This window comes from Delphinus delphis, chromosome 11 (assembly GCF_949987515.2).
Source record: "Delphinus delphis chromosome 11, mDelDel1.2, whole genome shotgun sequence".
NCBI lineage: Eukaryota > Metazoa > Chordata > Mammalia > Artiodactyla > Delphinidae > Delphinus > Delphinus delphis.
In genome coordinates, this window is record NC_082693.1 from 98,349,636 (window position 1) to 98,374,441 (window position 24,806).

At 44.7% G+C, this 24,806-nt stretch overlaps 1 protein-coding gene and 1 long non-coding RNA gene across 2 annotated transcripts in view; both read left to right on the forward strand.

The window, feature by feature from the left end:
- The window catches only part of ATXN10 (ataxin 10), a 152,956-nt gene that overhangs the window by 118,896 nt on the left and 9,254 nt on the right, over nt 1–24,806 (forward strand). The window contains exon 10 of the mRNA XM_060025818.1: nt 5,137–5,200. Within this exon, the coding sequence (XP_059881801.1) occupies nt 5,137–5,200 (64 nt within the window). The remainder of the gene's footprint in view (nt 1–5,136; nt 5,201–24,806) is intronic.
- Nucleotides 5,223–16,561, forward strand: LOC138414209 (uncharacterized). Its single transcript, XR_011246663.1, has 3 exons — nt 5,223–6,124; nt 6,709–6,815; nt 16,003–16,561. It is a non-coding gene; the product is annotated as an uncharacterized lncRNA (long non-coding RNA).

The following is a 24,806-nucleotide window of genomic DNA, read 5'->3' on the forward strand; positions in this document are numbered from 1 at the left end:
TGTGACTCATTCATTGTGGGTCTAGAATCAGTTCCCAACGTGTTAGGTAAAGAAACAAACAACTCCCTTGTTTTAGGAAGCACGAGCAGAAGAAAACTTGTTAATTCCCTAATTGTTTCCCCCTCTCCTGACAGGAGCTCCGTGCTGCAGCTCAGCGGCAGCAGGAACTTGTAAAGCTTGAGCTTGGTGATGACACAGAGCACCAGTCACTCCTCCTGGCGGTGTTGCATCCTGGGGTTCTTTGCCCAGTGACCGTAACCTGTGTTCACTCTTCAGTGTATATTGCGTGTTTGTCATGATGCCACTGCTGTCCTTGTCTAGAATAGTTCACTTATGTTATCAACATTTAATGAATTTCTATAAAAAATTATCTAATATCATTTCATAATGCAGTGGTGTGAATGAGAAATACTTATCTTAGGAAAGCAGACCCTCAGTTCAGGCACGGCTCTAGTGTAACCATGATTTTCAAGATCGCTTTAATTCACCCTTACTGCCTGCTTTAAAATGTCAGTTTTTAGCCTGTGATTTTATTTCCTTTACCCATTTAACATATCTGAGAAGTCTACTCCCCACATCGAAAACAAGATGTTTTTCTTGCACTGAATAAGAGATCCTTAATACTTTCTCACTTACAAAAAAAAAGTGGTTTTTGAAAATAAATTTACAGTTTTGCCTCATACACAGTCGAATTGTGACTCGGCTTTGTGGAAGTTATCCTCCAGTTTTCCTCATGCTTTTCTCGGGAGCCAGCCCTGAACTCCTTGCCCCAGCCAACTGAACTTCTTTCAGTTCACAGCATGAAATTGCCAACTACGCCGTGGCCCTGTGGCCCTGTATTGAGTCTTCACTGAGTGCTAGTCAGTACAGTAATCCGTGCCATTCTCACAGTCACCCTGTGAAGTAGGTCCTATCATCCCCATTTGACAGGGGAGAAAACTAAGTCTTAGAGGGTAAATGACTTGCCCAAAGCCACCAGCTCAGAAGCGCTGTAGGGCCAGACTCTGCCCCCAGCACCGGCTGTGCAGCCCTCGCTCTTCATCCCTGCGCCGCCGCCTCCCGGTTCCTGGAACACCACATGTTCCTTCTGGTGCCCCAGCTCTTGCGTGTGCTCTTCCCCCTGCCCAGAGCGTTCTCCACAGCCCCTTTATTTCTGTGTTTAATTCCTGTTCGTTCTTCTCAACCGTGAGCTAAAGGTCACCTCTGCAGGGAGGCCTTCCCTGGGAGCCCCATGCTGTGTGGTCCCCTAGCAACATCAAACACCCAGCTCCTCTGGCGTGGAGATGCACCCACGTTCCAGAAGGGTCTAGATCACACGTTCGCAAGGAGCTGGTGAGAGTCCGCGGCTGTTCTCGCGTTCTGTGCCGGGCAGCAGGCATGGCTCCTGTCCTGGGTCTCTCCGCTTCACCCCGAGACGAGTGCATGTGGTAGGAGCCCTCCCCTCCCATTTGCAGGCTTCGTGGTTGGCACCCTCATCCTGCGGGTGGGTGCAGGGCGATTGTTGGGCCAGTGGGGGTGTGAGGGTTGCATGGGGAAGCTTTGGGTACAGTCTCAGGGGGGGCCACTACCAGTCTGGCCACAACGTTTCCCTCTGTGCCTCTCAAAAACACGAGGTCCAACCCTCAGTAGTGGGCTAACCCTCCATGCCAAAGCTTCTCAGACTGTCTGTGATGAAGAACTAGCTATCTTTTCCCCAAACCATCCTGGACCAATATGTTTATAAAAGATAATATAAATGAATTACTAGAAAACAAAAAACAATTTTAAGACATAGAAAATTCAAGCCCAAATTTTATTATAAGATTCAGCAAACATAGCATAAGTATGTTAAATTGCCGGCACAGTCTCTCACTCTTTCACACACTTTCTTGCAGACTGACAGCGCTCTCCAGACCTCACTTTGAAAAGCACTTATGAGTTAAGTGACCATGGGGACGGTACCTAACTTTTGAGCCTCAGTTTCTTTATCTGTAAAATGGAACCAGTAGTACTTACCCTGGCATTGCCAGAATTAAGGGAAATCATTTAAGTGTCTGTCATTGCCTGGTAGATGCTGGATGTCTGTTAAATAGCAGTTCATTAACCACCTTCCAGTGCCTCGGGAAATTTATAGGAATTAGATTTCTTCTCTTCTTTCCTGCCTTCAGCAAGTCTGTGTATCACAGCCAACTGGAGATCTGGTTTCTTTCAGTTGGACCATGGTGTTTAGAATCCTTAAGTCATGTTGGGAATGTTCATTGCTACTGGCTTGTCTTTGCTTCTGTGCCTTTTCAGTAAACAGCTAGGAAGTAAACATTTTTTAAAAAGAAAAGAGAAAAATGTATCATGAGTTCATGCTAGTATTTCTAATTTAAATGTAAACTACTTTGATTTGATACTTCTTTTTTATGCTAAGAATCTTGGTTCCTAATGACATAAATTACCCATTTTCTTTAAACTAGATCTAGGAATAAGGGTTCAGAATGCTAATCCCAGTGTTAATGGTGCTGAGACGACCTCATGCAGCTGTGGGACTGCAGTTCCATCTGAGCTCAGGACACAGCTCCCTGGGGACGTCCCATCAAAATACTGTTTCAGTTCTGTGAAATAATTGTCTTTGTTTCACATGTTGTCTGATTAATTTGTTTCCATTTTCTGTTTTTATAACTTTATAAATTCATTTCTTCAGAATTGAGCTGTAATCGACATATAACAGTATGTTAATTTCAGGTGTACAACATAATGATTCAGTATTTGTATAGATGGTGAAATAATCACCACAGTAAGTCTAGTTACATGTATTATAAACTTAATTTCAAAAATTTCGTAAAACATATACCGGATCCCAAAGTCAAAATTGTACGACCGGGTACATTCACAGAGGTCTCACCTCCGTTCCTGTTTCGTCCACTTCAGTCTCTGCTTTGCTCTGTAAATAACCATTATTAGTTTTTTATTTAACCCTTCATTTTTTTAATATAAAAAATCATCTGTTTCTCCTCCTTTATTACACAAAAGCTTCACATATAATCCTGTTCTGCACTCTGCTTTTTTCACTTACCATTCTATCCTGATATCTCCATAGCATTACGTTAGTGATCATGGTTTATTCAATGAGCCTGTATCGATGGATGCTTGAGTTGTTCACAGGATTTTTCTTATAAATTGTGCTACATTCAACATCATTACTCCTCAGAGCAATGCAAATCAAAACCACAGTGACGTACCACTTCACATCCACTAGGGTGGCTAAAATAAAAGACAGTGTTACCAAGGATGTAACGAAATTGGAACCCTCATACATTGCTGGTGGAATGTAAGATGGTGCAGCCACTTTGAAAACCAGTCAAGCAGTTCCTCAAAGTGTTAGATATAGAGTTACCATATGGCTAAACAATTCCACTCCTCGGTATATAGCCAGAGAATTGAATACATATATCCATTCAAAAATAGGTACATGAAAGATTGTAACAGCATTATCATAATAGCCAAAAGTTTGAAACAGTTCGAATGTGTGTCAGTGGATGAATGGAAACTGAAATACATATGCAGACATTAGAATATTATTATTCAGCGTGCTGATACATGCTTCAACGTAGATGAACCTTGGAAGCATTACGGTAAGTGAAAGAAGCCAGTCACATACTGAATGAGTCCATGTGTATGAAACACCCAGAATAGGCAGACCCATAGATACAGAAAGTGGGTTAGTAGTTGCTAAGGGTTGGAGAGAGGAAGAAATCAGAGTGACTGCTGATGGGAATGGAGTTTAAAAACTCTCTTTTAAAACTCTCTTGACAAGGCAAGGTCTTGCCCTGTCAGCCCAGTTTAAAAACTCTCTTGGGGGTAATGAAAATGTTCTAAGATAGTGGTGATAGTGAGACAGCTTTGGGAATATGCTAAAATCCGCTGAATTGTATATAAATGGGTGAGTTTTATGGTATGTGAATTATACCTCAACAGCAGTCTTATAAAAGTGTAAGCTGTGCTGAAGTAAATAACCTTGTACAAACATAATTCCATGTGACACTGTATTTTTGATCCTAGAAATGGGATTACTGGGCCAAAGAGTAAATAACACATGTGGCTTTGCTACGTATTGTCCGGTTCCCTACCATAGGGATCGTGCCGCTTCGCATTCACCCCAGCAGTGTCTGAGGGTGCCGTTTCCCGTCGCCTTACCAGCAGCGTGTGTTGTCACACGTGATGGTTTGCCCTTCTGGCAGCTGAGAAGTGGTATCATAATTTGCCTGCATCTTATTAGGAGCACAGTTGAGCAGATTCTGATATCTCTGCAGTCCATCCGCATTTCTTTTTTTCTGTGCCATTTATGTTCATGTGTTTTATCCATTTTTCTGTTGGATTGTTGGTCTTTTTTCAGTTTCTGCAAGCTCTGTATATATTAAAACCCTTTGCCTGCGACATCTTTCAGATAATTTTTACAGCTTTCAATTTGCCTTTTAAAAAAATGTAGTGAAATTTTAAAACCTTTCTCTATTGCTTCTGGATTTTGAGCTATCGTTAGAAATGTTTTCCCTGCTTCTGGCTTAGAAAAAGAATTCACTTACTAATAAACTGAGACTCACTTGTAGTTTATCCTGGTGAATAATATTAGGAAGAGATCCACTTTTATACGTTTTAAAGAAATTTTATTGAAGTATAGTTGGTTTGCAGTGTTGTTTAATTATACTTTTTTTTCTTTATTTTTGATCTAACTTTTTCAGCCATATGCATACACATATCCCCTCCCTCTTGGACCTCCCTCCCGCCCCACCCCCATCCTACCCCTCTAGGTCGTCACAGAGCACGGAGCTGAGCTCCCTGTGCTGTACTGCAGGTTCCCACCAGCTATCTGTTTTACACATGGTAGTGTATTTATGTCAAAGCTAATCTCCCAATTCATCCCAATTATACTTTTTTATATGGCTGTCCAGTTGCCCAACATTTTTGGGGAAGGGTGAAAAGAAAAAGTATCACTTTTTGTTTATGTCTGTTTTTAAATATTTCTGGATTGATACAGGTGTTTCAGGTAATTGCACAAACAGTGTAATTATAGCAGGGAGTAAGGAAATAAAAAAGGAGCAACAGATCACCTATAATCTCCAGCCCTTCCCAGGCTGTTTCAGCGTGTCAATTTGTCTTCTCTGTTCTTCGTAGGTGAACGAGCTGGATGGCATTGCCCTGATCCTGGACAGCTGTAGCATCGATGACAAAAACCCCTGTATCCTTGATGTGACTCACAAGCGTTAGTTCACCCTCGGGGGCCTTAGCGGAACAAGGCCCTTGCCTGGTATTCATTCAGGAGGCAGCTGGCTGGCTTTCTTGGTGGCTCGTTCCTAAGAACTAAGCCACTTTCTCAAGGTTCGGGGCTGGAGTGTCACTCCTGCGGTCTGTGCAGCGTAGTGGGCTCAAGTTTTCGAGGTGACTAGGACATTCTAAGCCAGCCTTCTACTACAGAGTGCCTTAAGCCTCTGAGGCAGAAGCTCATGCGTGGCCCCTGTGTTGGCTGCATGTCACTGATGTCACCTTTCCAAACACTGTGTGTCCCTGGAGTAAATGTGAAGAAGCTTACATTTTTTTCTGTGGAGATTCGAGGTATCCAGTCCTCTGGAAGAAACATTTTAACACTAGTTTGGAGGCCTCTGAGACCTCAGGAATGGGGAGAAACGTTTCAGGGGCTCCGGATTCTGGTTTTGGTTGGGTACGGTCTTGCGACCCTCTGTTAGTGATGCTGGGGGCTCTGGCTCTTGCCCTTACCTGGCTTGACCACCCTTCTGGAAGGTGTTCTGCAGGGAACTTGCTTCTTCCCCCCCACTCCACCAGCCAAGGTCTTGCCCTGTCAGAAACTGATCTAGTACAGTGATGAGCCAGGGACTGGGTACAGCCTGCTAAGTTTGAGAGATAATCTGATTAACTTCAAGACCTTCCCTGGTGAGAATCCAACTCAGCCCAGTCCCTTGCCCTGGCTACTGTGTGGCCTTGTGCCTGTTGCAGGTGGGGGGCAGGGGTGAATAAGGCCATCGCAAGGACTTTGAGACTGTAACCCTGTGGGAGACCGAGGAGGAGGGGAATTCTATTTTTAAAATGCTCACTGTGGTTTCTGTCAAGAAGAGAAAAGGAGCTGATGAAAATCATGTGTTTCAAAGTAAGTAGATTGAGAAATGCTTATTATTTGTGCTAAAGATACTGTCATTTGTCTGATTAGCAATAGAAGAAAATCTCCTATTTTAAAGAGCATGATAGCTTATAAGCTCAGTCAGGGAAAGACAAATAAACAGCCTCAGAAGACTTTTTTGTTCAAGGTAAAACAGAGTCGGTTCACTGCATTGCATTGTGATCAGGCACCACAGGCTGTGCTCATTAGAGAGTTTTGAAATATTTTAGCCCCAAAAAAGGAAAGGAAAAAGAAGAAAGCTTTCTGTCACAGGAAAGCAGTAAAAGAACATTCAGGTGTAACTGCAGGTGTTGCATTTCCTGATGAAAAAGATGATTTATTGCGAACAAAGAAATTCACCCAGTTTTACTTTTATATTCCCTGAATTGACCTTCTAGTGAGAAAAGGTTTTTATTGCTAATCTTTGGCCTTTAGCAAAGACCAAAAAATTAAAAGGCTGTTGCACACAGCACATCATAGTTCTGCAGATACGCTGCATGTGGCTCATGCTTACAGAGTCTTTTATGTTGGCATCCTCCTTGCCGGATATTCATTCATTCATTCACTTCTTTCAGGCAACGTTTATCGAGTCCTTACTGTGGATTTACATACATTACAACACTGTGAAGCAGTTACTGACAACACTGTGAAGCAGACACTGTTATCCTTATCCGCCCTATTTGTAAGTGAGAAGATAAACTGAGAGAGCCTTAGTGACTTGTCCTGAAGGTCAGACCCAGAATTTAAACTTGGTGTGTACCTGATTCTTAGCTGCTTTCCTAAACTGCCTCCTTGTAAGTCCCTGGGAGGGAACAGAACACGTACAGAGAAAGCACAGTAACATATTCACGTAGTGGAGAAATTACTCAGAATTATAAATTGAAAAAATATAGATGGACAATCTACATAGATAAATGTTTTTTTAATGATAATTAATGAAGCATTGCACGCTTCCAGAATCTCCTTTAAATTGTCAAGAAGAGGCAAAATGTTACATGTTTCGTGTTATGTACATCTAGTAACTCCTTGGACTTTTGTTTATAAACCTACTAGATTTTCAAGACGTACAAAATACACTTAACAAGATATGAGACACATACCAAAATATGAGAGCAAAGGGAGAATGATGGTTGAATGGTCAGAAATGAAGAAGTATTATAGCCTCGGGATTCAATTTTTAGATGTGAGCCATAAATTCAAACCTGGCCTCCCTAGCAGCCAGAGCAAATAGGGCCATAATACAGATCACAGAGTAAATCCGCCCCATGTTCCTCCTCCACACTGTTTCTCAGCTCCTGCTCTCGGGCAGGTTTTCCCAACAATTATTTAATTTCCCTGACCTTGCCTCCTTACCTCTCACTCACTCCCCCACCCCCATTCATATGTTTTTTTTCTTTCCTATATTTTTTATTCATCAAAATAATAAATCTGTATTTTTTTTTTTAATGCCAGAAGGTGTAGAATGGGGGAGTGAGTTCTCTGGCTCCACCCTCCACACTTTGCAATTCACTCTCTCAGGTCTTTCTTCTAGTAGTTGCTTTTCTGTAACTAAGTAATATGCTTCACTGCTGTTTCTTGATATATCACATCTTGATGTTACCTGTTTACTTTGTTAGGACACTAGGATTTGGCTCTTGTATACCACCTCCTCTCCTCCCTCCCTCATGCTCCCGCTATAGTTAAGATCCCATTTGCTCTGTTGCCTGCATGACTGGTGAGGCTGAGCATCTTCTAAAATGTTTATTTACCATTTGGATTGCGTGTGTGTGTGTGCGTGTGTGTGTGTGTGTGTGTGTGTGTGTGTAAAATGTGCTTGATCAAAACCTTTTTTTCATTGGGTTATCTTTTTATAATTAGTTTGTAATAGATCTTTATATATTCTAGATAGAAGTTCTTTATCAGCTACATGTGTTGCTAATATTTCCTTTCCCTTGTTCTATGACTATCTGATCATTCCCTTTATAGCTTTTTTTTTTTTTTAATTAACAGAAGTTCTTAACTTTTAGTCAAATTTATCACTTTTTCTTTATGGTTAGTTTTTTAGGTATGTATCTTGTTAAAGAAATATTTTCATACCCTCAGGTCATGATGATAATCTATATTATTTTCTGAATACTTCATATTTTTATCTTTTATATTTATTTATTTTTAAAAATTTTATTGGAGTATAGTTGCTTTACAATGTCGTGTTAGTTTCTACTGTACAGCAAAGTGAATCAGCGTATACATATATCCCCTCTTTTTTGGATTTCTTTCCCATTTAGGTCACCACAGAGCATTGATACCTTTTATATTTAGGTCTATATTTAATTCACTTGGAGTTGATTTTTTTGTATGGTGTGAGTTAGGGGTCTATTTCTATGTTTTTCCATATGGACACGCAATTATCCCATCCCAGTTATTGAAAGAAAACACATTGTCTACTGTAGTGCCAGTTGTATCATAAGTCAGGTGTCCATATGTGTGTGGGTCTGGACTCTCTTTATTTTCCATTGATCTCTGTGTTCTATCCCTGTACCAGTACTATGGTGTTAAGTACTGTCACTTTCTAAAGTATCTTGATATGTCGAGTGAGTCCTTCCAACTTGTTTCTTCTTTTTTAAGAGTATTATGGCTATTTTTGGTCATCTGTATTTGCCCATAAAAAATTTTAAACCAGCTAGTCACATTCTATACATTCACACTTGTGTGTTTGTGTGCACACATGTGCTTACACACATGTACACACATGAAATCACCACCAACAAAAACAGTGTAAAATCCCCACATGTTGAATTACTCACTGAGGTTGCTTTGGCTAAAATCAGTGTAATGAGAATTGACATCTGAGTCTTCTAACCCATGAACATGGTATATCTGTCCATTTATTTAGGATTATTACTTTTCAGCTTTTATTCCTCTCCGTATTTTTATAGCTTCTTTGCATGGATTTTAGTATGTATTATTTTGGTTATCATGCATTTCAAGTGTTTTCTAATTTCTATTATGGTTTTTTTTGACCCATGGATTATTTAGAAATGCATTTCTTAAATTCTGAACAAATAAGAATTATCTTTTGGAGATTGATTTCTAACATAAATTCATTATGATCAAAGAGCACATATTGATGTTCTTTGTCCTATGAAATTTATTAAGACTTGCTTGATGACCCAGTGTATGGTCAGTTTCTGCAACTGTTGTGTGTGTGCTTGAAAATCACATCTATTCTCTAGTAGTGGAGTACAGTTTTTTTAGGTCAAGTTTGTCAAATTTTTACATTTTTAGTGATATTTTTGTCTACTTTGGTTTATTGGTTGTGGAGAGAAATGTTTTAAAATACCAGCCTACGATTATAGATTTCTCTAAATTTCTCCTTTTAGTTATATAACATTTTTCTTTATATATTTTGAGACAACATTATTAGACTAAGGTGTATAATAGGTCTTGAAAAATATCCCTGTTGTCACTGTAAAGTGACCCTCTGTATCTCTAAAAATGCTTTTTGCCTGTTACTAATACAGCTACTTTATCTCACTTCTGGTTGGTATTTACATGGTATAACCTTTACAGTCCTTTTATTTTCAGTCTTTCTGTGTCAGAGGTGTTTGTTGTAAACAGCATAGTTGATTTTTTCTTAATCTAGTTTCTTTGCCTTTTAGGTATTGCATTTAGCCCATTTATATTTTCTGTAATTACTGATGTGTTTGTATTTAAGCTACTCTGGTTTGCTTTCTATTTTATTTTATTTTTCTCTCTTTCTTTTGGATTGATAGTTTTATATTGTTTAATGTTTATCTTTTTCTGGTTTAAAAGTTTTTAATTCTTTTTTTCTATTCTGTTAATAGTGCCCTGGGAAATTACAACATGCTTCCTAGACTGAGGAAAATCTAATGTTTTTCAGACCTTTGCCCCCTTCCCAGATAATACAGGACCACTCAACACCCCCCAATTTATATGCTGTTGTTGTTATATATTTTTATTCTATTTTTACAACTCTGTAAGATGTTATTATCGTAGTTCGATAACGTCAGTGTTCATTTAGATCTATCCACATTTGTACTGCTTTCCTGCCTTTCACCCCTTCTTATAGCTTTGTCTGTCCGCCTGGGATCATTTTCCTTCGGCCTGAAGTCCTTCTTTCAGAATTTCCTTTAAAGTGGGTTCATGGGTGAGGAACCATATGAGTTTGTTTGAAAATGTATGCCTGATTCCAGCATTTTGTTGTGATAGCTACAGGATCTCATTGTTTCAATATGTATACTTTGACTTCAGTCTAGTACTTCCAGCATGGTATCTGCACCCTCTGCATCTGGTGTCCTCCACGCCAGAGTGTCTCCACTTTACCCTTTTTGTTGGATGGATTTGGGACATAATCTAGAAGGAGAATCAACAAGACTTGGTGACACTTCAGAGGTGGGAGAATAAAAAAGAAACAGCATCACAGGTGACTCCCCGGTTTCTGACCTGAGCAACTAGATGGATGGAGATATTCCCACATTTATTGAGAAAGGGAATAATTTCAAAGGAGAATATAGACAGATGAATGTGTTCATAAGCTTCATCATTTGCCTGTTGTCACCAGTCACCTCTGAATTGTCAGAGTCAGTGGATGCTTTGCAGTTCTCATCATATTAACACTCAGTTCAACAGATCTCATCACTTCCTCAACATAACACTTTTTTCTTCCATGATGGTGCCTCCTCTTGTTTTTTTTTCACGTCTTCCTGGCTCCTCCTCCTTATTCTCTGTTGTTTCTCCCTCTTCTACATGACTTTTAAACGTTGGAGTTCTGGACATTCCAGAGCTCAGGCTCTCTCTTCTCACTCTACATTTTCTCCCTAAAGAATCTCACCCATTTATTCCTTTATTCGTTTATTCATTCAATGTTTATTGAACACCTTTCATGTCCCAGACACTATTCTGGGCCTGTGGAATGACAGGGAATCCTGTAGGGAGGCTGTTGGCATCATGCAGGCAGGAGATGACAGTGGCCTGGGCCAGGCTGGTAGCCGTGGAGATGGGAGATGAAGTTGTATTCTGGGTATTCTGAAGGCTTTAAACATCATGTGTTCACCTTTGTCTACCAGGTGTAACCTCTAGACAGACCTCTCTTCTGAGTCTCAGGCATATGTCTCTGACACCCTGCTTAACATTTTGCTTGCATATCTTACTGACACCCCAAACCTAGGATGTCCAAAGTTAAGCTATTAATATCTCTGCAAAATTCTCCCCTGTCTTTTTCAATAAATGTGGGAATATCTCCATCCATCTAGGCGCTCAGGTCAGAAACCTGGGAGTCACTCATGATGCTGTTTTGTACTCTCCGGCCACTAAAGTGTCACCAAGTCTTGTTGATTCTCCCTCCAGAATACGTCCCAAATCCACCCATTTCCCTTCATCTCCATTGCTACCATCCAGTCCATACTCTCCTCACCCCTGGCCTGGATGTCAGCAGTAGCTTCCTAAGTCATCTTTCAGTTTCTGGTTTTGTTGTGTTGCGTTGATATTTATCCCCATCCATTCGGTGCAGTCTTTTACAACCAAAATAGGGTCATTCCTCTCTGCCTCTTGACTCTCCCTGCCCCACACCATCCCTCATAAACATGCCCATTTACGAAACCTCCAAGCCTGCCCATTGTCCTGAGAATAAATCCACAGGCTCCAGCACGTCCTGAGAGGTCCTGTGTGGTCTTGCCTACCTGCCTTTTCATTGACCTCCAGACCGCTCTTCCTTTTTTATTTTTTCTTTTGCCCTACCCAGGTACGTGGGGACTTTCTTGCCTTTTGGGAAGTCTGAAGTCTTCTGCCAGCGCTCAGTAGGTGTTCTGTAGGAGTTGTTCCACGTGTAGATGTATTTCTGGTGTATCTGTGGGGAGGAAGGTGATCTCCGCGTCTCACTCTTCCGCCATCTTGAAGCTCCTCCCGGTCTCCCTTTTTTAGCATTCCCCAGAGACTCTTCGTTTTTTGTGTCTCAGATCTATCTAATTTCTCACCTCAAGGCAGTCGTTACGCTCATCTCTCAGCCTGGACTCTCTCCCCTGGCTCAGTCCTCCTCGTCTCCATGTCCACCTTCCTCATCTCTTCCTCAGGGAAGCCTTGCCGGTTGACCCCTGCTAGAACCTGCTCTGTTCCTTCAGCTTATCACAGTCTGTAATTGGATGAATATTTGTGCATTTATGTCTTAATTACCCTCGAGACCAAGGCCCATGTGGTAGGGGCCATTTTTTTCTGTTTTTCACCTAAGTATAATATGTTGCTGTCAGGTGCATAGTAAATGTCCAATAAATATTTCTTAGATGGGTAGGTGACAGAGTAAAACAGTGAACAAATGCATGAAAAAGCAGCAGCTTGAGGAAGGGGTGTGTGTGTGTGTGTGTGTGTGTGTGTGTTTGGTGGGTGAGGGGTGGTTCAAAGCACAGGAGAAATTTCTCCCACGGGTTTGATGATTCTCTTGTGAATTGAATAAGCGTGGTTTGGCAGTGATACTATTTCAGCTTGGTTTGGTTTAACCCCTTCTAATAACTCACACCAGTCAAGCTTTCATTGAACTTTAATTTCAGTATTTTGTGTTAAAAAGCAACAGATATTTCGGATATGCCTAGGCTAGGAATCAGTGCAGAGATAGTAAACGTCAGTTAACGAAAATACCTCCGTTCTCTGATCACCCCACATGGACTGGCTGCGTCCGTGTACTCACGCGTCCTCCACGGGGTGGGTGGGGATGAGGGCTTGTGTTACCTTAGGGTAGTAGTCCTTGTTCCCCGTGGGCAGTCTGTGGTTTGGACCCTATGAAAGACTTCCTCTTTACTTGGGGATTAGGAATTTCAAGGTGGCTGAAAGCTCTCCCAGGCTGAGAACAGGGCTAGGAGGCTTACTGTCCCATCTCTTGGAGGTGGCTTCTAGAGACCGACTGGGGTTTCTAGTTCCAGGGAAAAGACAACATCTCAAAGGGGTGCTTAACCCCAAAGGACAGCGCTCCGCGACGGCTGCTGCGTCAGGGACACAAGACCAGCTGTTCACTCGCCGGCTCCCTTGCGGAGACCCGCAGTAATGACACAGTAGCAGATGCCATCGGAAAATTCCAGCTCCGCTACCACAGGGTCCATTTCTTATTTGTCATTTATTGTGGCAAGTGGGATTTTTTATTGTTGTTGTTTCCAAATAGAAACAGCTGAGCTTTATTTGAAATGTTTTCCCTTGATTCTCTTTTGATCTATGTTTTGATCAGTTGTCCTTGATGTGGTTTTTTTTTTTATATTGTTTTTATTGGAGGGGGAGGGGACAGGGATAGGATGAGAGTCTAAACAGGGTTGGGGTTTTTTTCTGTTCTTTCTTTTTCTTCCTTCCTTTCTGTTTCCTTCTTTCTTTTTTTATTGAAAGCCCTCATTTGTAAGTTTTACTTGTGTACAGAAATGTAACCGTTTATAGGAATAATAACCAAACAGCATTTCCCCAGTGATCTCGTGTTCGGGAAGTATGGCATAGTGGCAAGACCATCAGTTCTGGGGCTAGACAGATGCAGATTCTGCCCCTTCTTAACCTCTAAACACTTCACTTAAACCTCTGTTGTGAGTTTTAGCTTATTTATCTAAAATGGGACCTATCCCCGCAGGGTTATGGTGAATGTGAAATGTCATCATGTTTGCAAAGTGCTCAGCCTATAGTTTCTCAACAAGTAGATGTTCTTGTACAAATATCCTGTTACAGCTGTTAATGCTAGGAGAAAGGTATATTTTCATCTGTGATTGCACTGGGTCAGTGGTAGAACTGAAATAATAATGATAATAATATCACAGGACAGAAGAGAGAGTCCTCAAACAGAGTAACACATGCACAACAAAGGCGCCCCTGTAGCTGAGCAGAAAAGGATGGTCTTTTGGGGGGTTTTTTGGGTTTTTTTTTTTTGGTCTTTTTCCATAAATGGTGCTAGACCGATTTAATATCCGTAGGGGGGAAAAAGCCTACCACCCCTACCTCTTCCCATTCATGAACATTAATTCAAGATGAATCATAGACCTTAATGTGAAAGGGAAAACACAAGAGCTTCTAGAAGGAATCATAAGAGAATACGGTTATTGTCTTAGAAGAGGCAAAGATTTCATAAACAAGGCATCAAAATTATAACCGAAAAGCGCTAACTATAAGAGAAAGACTTTGAAAAGGTTTTTGCATTGTATATATCTGACGAAGGACTCATACCCATAATAAATAAAGGACTCCTGCAAAACAACAAAGAAAAGGTAATTCAGTTTTTAAGAATGGACAAAAGACCCATGGCATTTCACAAAAGAGGAAATCCAGGTAGATGGCCAGTAAATGTATGAAAAGAGCTCAACATCATCATTCATCAGGGAAGTGCAAATTGAACCCACAGTAAGGAGCCCACCAGAATGGCTCAGAAGAGGACTGACAGCACCCAGTGACGGCAAGGATGTGCAGCAACCTGAACCTTAGTAAACTGATGGTGGAGACGGCAACTGGAAAAATGCCCTTGGAAAACTGTCGGTGTCTGCTAACACTAGGCGTCCACCAGCCCTGTGAGCCAGCAGTTGCGCCCCTAGCTGTACCCCCAGGAGAAATGCATACACGTATCTATCAGAAGACGTGTGCAGGAGCCTTCCTAGTCACATTATTTATAATAGCCCCGAAGTGGAAACATCCGAAGTAGTCATCAGTAGAACAGAAGTTGTGGAATGTTCATTCCGTGGAACAATACACAGCAGTAAAGAATGAACTGCTCTGTGGGACAAATGGATTAACTTCACTAACGTAGTTTTCAGCTAAAGAAGCCAGATTCAAAAAGAGTATACACTGTAGGATTCCATTTACGCGAAGTTTAAGAACGGGCAGAATTAATCTGTGGCGACTGCAGTCAGAATGGTGGTTACCTTGAGGGGTAGGAGGGCGGCTGTTGATAGGGAAGGGGTACTTGGAGGCCCTCCAGGGTGCTGGGCACATTCTGCATCTTGATCTGGGTGGGGTCATGTGATGTGTATGTGTGAGAAAACCCATCAGGATATACACTTAGGACGTGTGCGTTCTGTTGCTCCTCACATTAAAATTCTTAAAATCATTGAGTTATTTCTAGGTGCCAAGCCCTATGCTATACCCTTTACATACATTATCTCGCACAATTTTTTTTTTTTTAACAAAAGCCTCTTTGTTGGGAACTATTATTTTACAGATGAGAGAAGTAAAGCTCAGAGAGTTGGTTCCCTGACTGCAGCTGGTCCGGGCTCTCCCAGCTCGTGAGTGGCAGGACCAAGGTGCGAGCCCAGGATCGTCTAGTTCAAGTGTCTAGACGTCCTTGCGGGTGCTTCCTTCACTCCCTCACAGTGTTTCTTCCAGTCTCCCTTTCTTGGGGGACACGTGGGCATTCAGATGGGTTGGATGCAGTCTTGAGTTAATCAGTCCTGTTGCGTCTAGCACGTGGTACCCACTCCTCTGCTTTGGCCTCAGGTAATAATCGAGGTAGATACCTAAGCCCTGAGGTGGTAGCCGCCTTGGAAAACAGGTACCTCTGCCACGGCCAACTCCTTCCTCTTCTAAGGCTTGAGCATGTATGTCTTCTCCTGGAATTTTCCCACAGTCCCCCTGAACTGAGCCTGAGTCCCTCGTCTTGATCTTCTGCGGATCCGTTGTGTTACCCCTGCCACTCTGTGAACATAGCACATGGAAACACCTGGATACGTAACTCTTTCCCTCTAAAAAAGTCTATCCTAGGCGGGATCTGTATCATATTGCACACCCCACATTGGACGCTGTGTGTTACCACAGTGTGTCCCAAAGCATTTTTTTTCTGCAGTATCTTAAATAGCTATTATATGAGGGAAGGCTCCTAAATAATACATATATGTAGGACCTGTGTTAAGCAGGTGTCTCTCTTGCAGGGTACCACGGAATGAATCTTTACTGTTCTCCTGTGCATTTTGGAAACTCTGGACTACAGTGCCGCATCTTGGGGAGTGCAGGAATTATAGTATAAACATGGAGACGCGTTCCATTCTATACTGTTTGTTCATGAGGAGTCCGGCTTGCGACTGCCTACCAAGCAGCCACCAGCGGGAGGCGTCCAGGGAGATGCCTTGAACATCTCAGAATGGCACAGCTGGCTAAGCTCGATGTTGTTTATAAACGGCGTCAGTGAGTTTCCACGCCGGAGACGTACTTATGCGGTATGCACAAAATGATACGTTTCTGCTTTTAATATCTTACTGTGCCCATCCTAATGTTCAAAGCAGAAATCTTTCTGCTGAAATCAGTCTTTCCTCCTCCGGAGGGGAAGGACTGTCTTCTATTGACTTCTGTGTCCCCAGCATTAAACAGCTGGTGAACCTTCAGTGATCACTTGTTCAGTTGTTGAGCTGACATTAATTAAAACTAGAAAACCTCTTAATGCTGTTTGGCTTTCAAAAGGTAAACTTTGGGTTTCCCTTCCCAGTGATTTAATTTGGTTTTTTAAAGCCTCTCATTGATTCTCTTACCCCTCACCTAGTGTGATTGAAGATGTGCAAACCATATCTTTCTCCCTGTCCAAAGCAAACAAGTGCGCACACGACTTCGCAGGTTAGCGGAGGCCTCCCTGGGACCCTGTGTGAAGCAAGTCAGTGAGGGGCTATGGGTGGGCGATGCTCAGGTGCCACTCCCAGGCTGAGGAGAGCGTAACACGCTGCCACCCTGCACCCCACACACGCTCACACAGATGCAGGCCAAGGCGTCATCTAAATTGACCCGTTCAGGGGCTTCCCTGGTGGCGCAGTGGTTAAGAATCCGCCTGCCAATGCAGGGGACACGGGTTCGAGCCCTGGTCCGGGAAGATCCCACATGCCATGGAGCAACTAAGCCCGTGCACTACAACTACTGAGCCTGAGCTCTAGAGCCCGTGCGCCACAACTACTAAAGCCTGAGCGCCTGGACCCCGTGCTCTGCAACAAGAGACGCCGCCGCAATGAGAAGCCCGCGCACCACAACAAAGAGGAGCCCCTGCTCGCCACAACTAGAGAAAGCCAGCGCACAGCAACGAAGACCCAACACAGCCAAAAATTTTTTTAAAAAGAGTCAAAGAGCACAAACCTGATGGATTTGACTATATAAATAAATAAACAAACGTGTTCAGAATGAAAGAGGGAAGAAGACCTGTTTTATGTAGCTTCTACGGTATCCTAGCAACTGGTTCCCCAGGGCTCGAAGCCGAAAGTTGGAGGAGTGGGATGTCATATCTTGCATGAGGCTCTCACAAAAGTGGACTCTGTTTCCTTGTTCAGGCGTTTTGGCAAATAGTCCCAGCTCTTTTAAAATGAGACTAAAATACTTCAGGCTGTACTCCTTCAGATGGTGTCTACTTAGCTCTTAGTTGTGTGCTGCTCGTTTTCTTACATCCCTAAGATCACAGCGGCTAGAAATGAAGACTGTTGTCAGCACACTGAAACGTTTGCATGTGAAGGCTGCCGAGCCGTGCGCGTCTCCTGCGCACACGGAGAGGCCAGAGTGCGTGGTGTGCGCACCTGCCCGCTGACCTCAGGCCTGCGCACTCGCCTGGGCTCCGGGTCGGTCTTGCCAAGCCTGCCTCGCTCAGCTGTCCCCCTGCCTCTCGGACGTCAGAACGCGTCCGGTCCTGCTCTGTCCTGTTTACTTGCATGAAAAGCACAATTGCTTGAGGTTTATTGTCACGTAAGGTAGAAAATGGGAGTCTGTCCTTTTCCAAGGTGAGGTGCCTGGCGTGAACTGTGTCACCCTTGCTCCCACTCAGCCTGGGTGGGGACGGGGCAAGGCGCCCTCACACCGGAAGTAGTGAGACAGGGTCCTCGGAAGCTGCTCCCTTCGACTCCCTGGCTGCCACTTCAGCCACCTGGCTTTGAGGTGACACCGTGTTTTCTTAATTTTACTTCTCAGCCGTTACTATCAGTGTTTTAAGTGCCGCCATATAAAATTAATTTCAAACCAGAAACAAAGCTTTCGCGAACATTTGTTGCCATTAATTTTTGTTCTTAAGGATCCGCTCCTGTGGCTGATTGATTTGACAAATGCTGTCTGATGAGCGAAACTTTAGGGAAAGAACGTCGCTGGGAAACCACGTTAGAAATAACTCGCTTAAATGATTTCGCGTTAATAGTCTTCCGTGGCAGTTGTGAGTTTGCTAGCCTAAGTATTTTGAATTTTGAAACTAAAAGAAACTATATGAAACATCTGTTTATTGTTATATTACTTCTGGTTTTCTTTTAAAAACTTTTGACGACTTTATTTTTTAAGAGCAGTTTTAGGCTTACAACAAAGTTGGGAGGACAGTACGGGGACTTCCCATTTTCCCACAGCCCTCACACGTGCAGAGCCTCCCTCATCAGTAACCCCCAGCAGAGGGGCACTTCTGTTTTTTTAACAGAAGTTGAACCTATGTTGACACATAATTATTACCCAGAGTCCATAGTTTAAGGGTCCACTTTTGATGTTGTACATTCTGTGGGTTTGGACAAATACGTAATGACACGTATCCATCATTGTAGTATCACACAGAGTATTTTCACTGTCCTAAAACTCCTCTGCGCTCCACCTCTGCATTGCCCCTCCCCTGACCCCGGCAACCACTGATCTTCTCCTGTCTCCATACTTCTGCCTTTTCCAGACTGTCACAGAGTTGGAATCATACAGCACGTAGCCTTCAGATCGGCTTCTTTCACTTGGTAAAGTGCACGTAAGCCTCCTCATGTCTTGTCATGGCTTGCTAGCTCATTTCTTTCTTTAGTGCTGAAGAATATTCCATTGTCTGGGTGCACCAAGTACTTGTTTTTCAAAATTCTTTTCTCTAACACTGTTTGCATCATAATCGTTCTGCACACCTCCCCAGTCTCTCTATAGTATAAAGTATAGTTTAAAAGAACTTTTGTTAAGTCTTGACTCTGTATTTCAGAAGTTGTATATCTGACGTATAGATTAGACCATAAAGTAGTAAGTTTGAAATATCAGCCTAAAATTCATCTGCATGACAGTTTCCCTCAGACACTGCCTCTCGTGGGGCTGAACTCAGATTCCAGGGAGCCTGTCTCTGCAAAGAATGTGCCGGATGCCTTTTGAAAGTACATTCAGGACACAGTTTACCAGCACAAGGACATCCAAAGTTTCAGTGCTTGGTAATCATACCTCACCTCTTTCCCCAAATGGCATTACCAGGCTGTCTCACTTGGGCCTGTTGTAGTTGAGGTAGACTCCTCGGGCTGTCATACTCAGGGCGGTCCCCGAGGGTGAAGATCTGCCTTCAGAAGAGCCACTGAATTCAGAACAGAAGGATGACTGCCTGCACACAGCGTGCCCAGAGCACTTCCCGGAACGTGGTTTGTGCTTTAGAAGTGTTGCCGTTGTTATTTAGATGTGTATATTTTCTGACAAAGTTAATTAATTCCCAGTTTTTCTTTTTATGTTTGCGTTCTTTATTAAAATGAGCAGTGACTTTGCATGTGTTTTTAAATCACTGTACTTACATAGCACTGCCACACAGAATCCATATTTTGCAAGACACTTGCGAGGTCGGGTTGCTGGAGTTTGGCGCAGAGAAACATGTTCTAGGTACCCTGACTAATGTCAGTATTTTTGCCTGAAATGACCTTAGTCAAATGTAGCAGTGACAGAGAAGGGCCTGGTCCAGACATCGGTGTGCCACAGCCCTGTCACGCCACCGTTAAATAGCAACTGGCTGGCTGTCCGTTTTGTGATCATCATTCTTAGCAGGAAGTGTTGGATTCTCTGTACCACTTATTCGTCTAGAACCGGAAGATTAAAAAAAAAGCCCTTACTGGGCGAGTGAGCCCGTGAAGAGATGAGGTTGGCCCTCATTGGATACAGACAAGGGTGCCGAGGGCCGGGCCCTGGAGCCGCCGGGGCAGGAGGCTGGCAGCCCTGCTCGTGGGCTGTGACGGGGGAGCGCAGCCGGGCTGGCTGTGTCCCAGTGCCAGCCCTGGTGGCAGCTTTCCCACGTTTGTTCGTGGATCTGAGCAGCTCGAAGGGAAGGCGGGGCCTGCTTTCTGCCTGGAGCTGACGGCCTCATGGGGGTGACAGGGGCAGGGAGGCCTCCGGGTGCTCTGGCCTTTCGTGTCCTCATGGCTCTGGGGATCCACATCACCCCCACTTCATTTGGATAACGGTCGCAAACTCAGAACATACAAAAGTAAAGCTAACTTTCAGACATAACTCGCCTTTTCCATTCTTACCGTCCTCAGGTCTGGACGTCTCCTCTGAGGTAGAGACACGGTGCCTTTGCCCCTGGGGCCGCCAGAGTGGGGCATGGCCGTGTGGCCTGTGAGCCCTGGCCGGCCCCCTCCCCACGCCGGCAGCTGGCCTCTGAGCTGCCAGGAAAGGCCGTGTGGGCAACGGGCAGACCTCTTCTTCAGGGTTAACTGAGTGCAGCGGAAAGCAGGCCCCGTGCTGTGCAGAAGCCTCGCTGCTGGACAGAAGCCCGGCAAGAGCAAAGCTAAGAGGTGGATCGCAGTTTCCAGTACAGGCCCAGCCCTGTGCTGGAGAGCCTTCACGTGACTGTGATGAGCCAGCGCTTACAAGAGAGTCGTGTCTGCATTCTTAGTTAAGGGCCTAATTTTAACATTCTCACGGAAGCTCACAGAATGAAGACAGTGTCAAATGCAGAGAGAGATCTGCACTTTCTGGTTAAGGATAGGAAAATCCTCTCAGAAGTCAAAACATTTTCCCAGTTTTTGAGAGAAACCAAAATATGTCAGAATCAAAGCTACTCTGCTGTCTTTCTTTCCTAAAGCACCTTCAGAAACTAGCACAGCTCTTGTTCACATGTTTCCTCTGGGTGTAATTAGGAAGCACCAGGGAATCCTAATAGGTTTTCAAGAAGAAAATGACAACGAAAGTTTCTCATGCACAATCCGTCAGGCACCCGGGCTGCGAGTGGGCTGCACATCCTGGGCAACACTTGTGAATCACTGAGACAGTGGAAGCTGCAGAATTCAGAGGAGCTTTGGGGCGTTACGGGGCAGTATTTCTTAGGACTGTCTAGTTGAGGGAACATGTGAATTGCCATTTGGCAAATCAACCCAAACTTCAAGTTCAGTCATCCTCATTTTTTTAAATTGTACTTATCTTGAAATACAGTGTGCGTACCGAAAAGTGGGAAGAGCCTATGTGTGTTGTTTGCAAATAATTGTAAAGCAGACATGTGTAACCAACACCCAGGTCAAGGCGAAAAACACTGCCAGACTTCTCTGAGCCCCTCCCCATCCGAGCTCCTTATCAGGCATCCCTGCCCTCCTCTGGTTAGCTCCTGTGCATGCGGCCTACACAGTGTGCTTTGGGTTGGCTGTCTTTGAAATTCATATAAATGGAATCATGGCTTGCATTGTTTTGTCATTTGTCACTCAAAAGCATGATTGTGAGATTCAAGCCAACCGTTGCATGTAGTTTACCGTATAGTATTCCATTGCAAGAAGATACAACGTTTATTCATTCATTCAGTTGGCGGACATGTGGCTCATTTCCACTTTGGGGCTATCACAGTTAATGCTGCTGTGAACTTTTTCGTCCATGCACGTATCCTGGCACGTGAGCATGAGGTGTCTTAAGGACTGGAATCTGTGTCTTGCGTATCTTCAGCTTTATTCTAGGTGATGCCACACTCTTTTTGGAATTGATCGTACCAGTTTTTACTCCCATCAGCAGTGTACGAGCTCCCTTTCCTTTACCTTATCGACACTTGATGCTGTCACTTAAAAATTTTTGCCATTCTGATGAGTATAATATGTCCTTGTGATGTTAAATACTCTAATTAGTAATAAGTACATTTTGATTTTTTGTTGATCATTTGGTTTATTGACCATTTGGATTTCCTGTGTCATGAAGATGTTCAAGTTTTTTTTATTCCTATATTTATGTTTTCTTTTTTTTTGCGGTACCTGGGCCTCTCACTGTTGCGGCCTCTCCCATTGCGGAGCACAGGCTCCGGACGCGCAGGCTCAGCAGCCATGGTTCACGGGCCCAGCCACTCCTCCTGGACCGGGGCACGAACCCACGTCCCCTGCATCGGCAGGCGGACTCCCAACCACTGCGCCACCAGGGAAGCCCCCACCCCCTCTTGACTGGGGACTCTCTGGGAGCTGCTGGGAGGGGAGGAGGGGTGGAGAGGCCACCAGCATGGCCTGGGTGACCCATAGAGTTCATCACCCCCGGAGACTAGTGACATTTGGACCAAGGACAGTGCTAACAGATGCTTAGGCACATGCAGTATGCTGACGCTTTGGTCCCTGCTGGGTCTTGTCGAGTCCACAGTCCTCCAGAAGCGCCACACTGTTTGTGTTCTTCATTTATGCCCTTGTGTCTTAGAACTGTTTCTGACCCTTGGCTGTGCTTTACTAATGTCAGATGTCATTAGTACTAGACCAACAGTCATCTTCCGTAATTAGGATGGGGTTACTTAACGTTCTCTACTCGAAATTTTAATTTCATTTTGAGCTGTTTATTGTTACTTCCAAAGACGTTTTGCAGAGGTAGTCACTCTGACTGGTATCTGAGAGCTTATCTTTCGAGATTTCTTTGACGAGAAAGGGGGTCTGTTTCAAGTGTTACAAAACCTGCTGCTCCTTCGCTGTCGTGTGGGCAGAGCTCAGAAGCTCGCGGTCAGACTGGCCGGAGGAAGGACCGCACTGGGCCTCCCCCAAGTGTCCTCCCGCCGGCTGTGGGCCCTGAGGAGGGCTTAGGAGCAGCGGGGTGGGTGCTGGAGCCTGCATCCAAGCTAGGCCCGCCCACTGCAGGTGTGTGACCTCGGACAGGACCTCAGCCTCCTGTGTCTGATGAGTTTTCTCATCAGTAGAATGGGTTTTTAACACCTCCCGCAGGTGGTGTGTTTGTGAAGGTTGAATACTTTCTGTGAGTGCTTGTAACAGCCCCTGGCACGTGTTGTACACTCTGCAGGTGATAACGCCCGCTGCTGCCATTACTTTTTTTATTATTACTGTTACTATTTTATGCAGATAAACTGGCAGTCTTGGCTTACATGAGAGACACTTAAGCTAATTCCTCTGGCAAAGCTTTGCTTACATGGAAGGTAGAAATTCATTCAAGCCAGCGATTCCTTTATTCCAAAGAGCACAGAGCACTATAGAAATATCCTCCTACCTGGCTGCCAGGGCCTTGAGTGGGCTGTCTCTTCTGGGCTCTCACTGGCTTCTCAGTCGTCAGAGCCCAGGGACCTCAGGTTACGTCACACCCTTCTGCGCCATCGCCAAGTGCGGCTTCTCTTCATAAGCTTCTCAGTCGTCAGAGCCCAGGGACCTCAGGTTACGTCACACCTCCTGCGCCATCGCCAAGTGCGGCTTCTCTTCATAAGCTTCTCAGTCGTCAGAGCCCAGGGACCTCAGATTATGTCATACCTTGTGCGCCATCGCCAAGTGCAGCTTGCTGCCGGCGGTGCCCCTGGATGCGGGTTGAGACTCGGGGGCAGCAGCTTTCCTTGAGAAGTTTACTGTGTCCAGAAAGCCTATCCCTCAGGAGGTCTCCCCTGCAGCCCAGAGGCTGAGGCTGTGCAGCGCGGGGTGGGGTCTGTGTGCATGTGTCACTGATGCCTCACGTACAGCTCAGATCTGACGGGAGAACTGGGGTGCCTGCCCTTGTTAGAGGACGGAGGCCAGGCACCAGGGAGCATTCATCCAGAGGTGTTTAAAACTTCCCTCCTCCTGTGTGCACCAGGAGCTGCAGTGGCCCAGCCCGGAGTCCCTGCACACAGGTGAGCACACGTTCCATAGAAGGGCTCAGGATGACACGGTGACAGTATAGCGTGCGGGGACCCAGGAGAGGGGGAGGGCGACCCCCCATGGGACAGGCCCTGCTCCGTATCGTGGGCCTCTGCTACATGCCCGGCATGTGCCAGGCTCTGCTGAGCACGGTACACGCAGTGGCTCCTGCGGAGTCTCAGAAGTGACGTTAGAGCCCTGCCCCAGATACACGTGGAACCGCTTGGTGGCCCCAGGCCCTGTGCTTTAAGTTAGAAGTGGCCGTGGTTGGTTCTGATCTGAGACCTGTTGTGTGGCAGACGCCAGACGGGCTGCCCCTTACCACGCCGGCTTTGAGGTGGTGAGTGAGATGACTCCAGAATGCGCAATGGACAAAATCAGTTTCGGCGCCGCAGGATCCTTTACCACAAAACCCTGTGGATGTGAGGCACCTGCAAGCCCAGCCCTCGCTCGGCCACAGGCGCCTTGGAGTGGGGAGCGCGTGGTGGCTGCGGACCCGAGCGGGTGTCGTCTTCCCGTTACTTCATCGCCACACTGACAGGCTCGCTGGGCGGGGTGGCAGCAGCCAGCCTTGGGTGCCTGCGCTTTAGCCATCTGGGATTCGTGAAGGACAGAGGGCTCATCCCGGCCAGGGGCCAGGCTGAGGACCGTGGTTCCGCGGTTCTTCGCCCACGTGATGATGCTGACGGGCCTGGCAAGATGGAAGGACGGCTCAGGCTCCCGAGAGGGGCCTTCAAGCTGGGACCAGCTCATCTCTCCCTTTAGACGTTGGGTTGACGGAAAGCAAGTCGTGCATACTGAGGACAGTGAATGGAGCCTTTGTTCCAGAATCTTTAAGAAACAGGTTATGCACAGAGACAACATTTCTCTGGTTGACCCTTGTATATACGTTAGGATATTTCTGTCAGATTCAGCAGTGTTTTATTGGGCCTTTGTACCACTTCTTTGATGTTCTAGTTCCC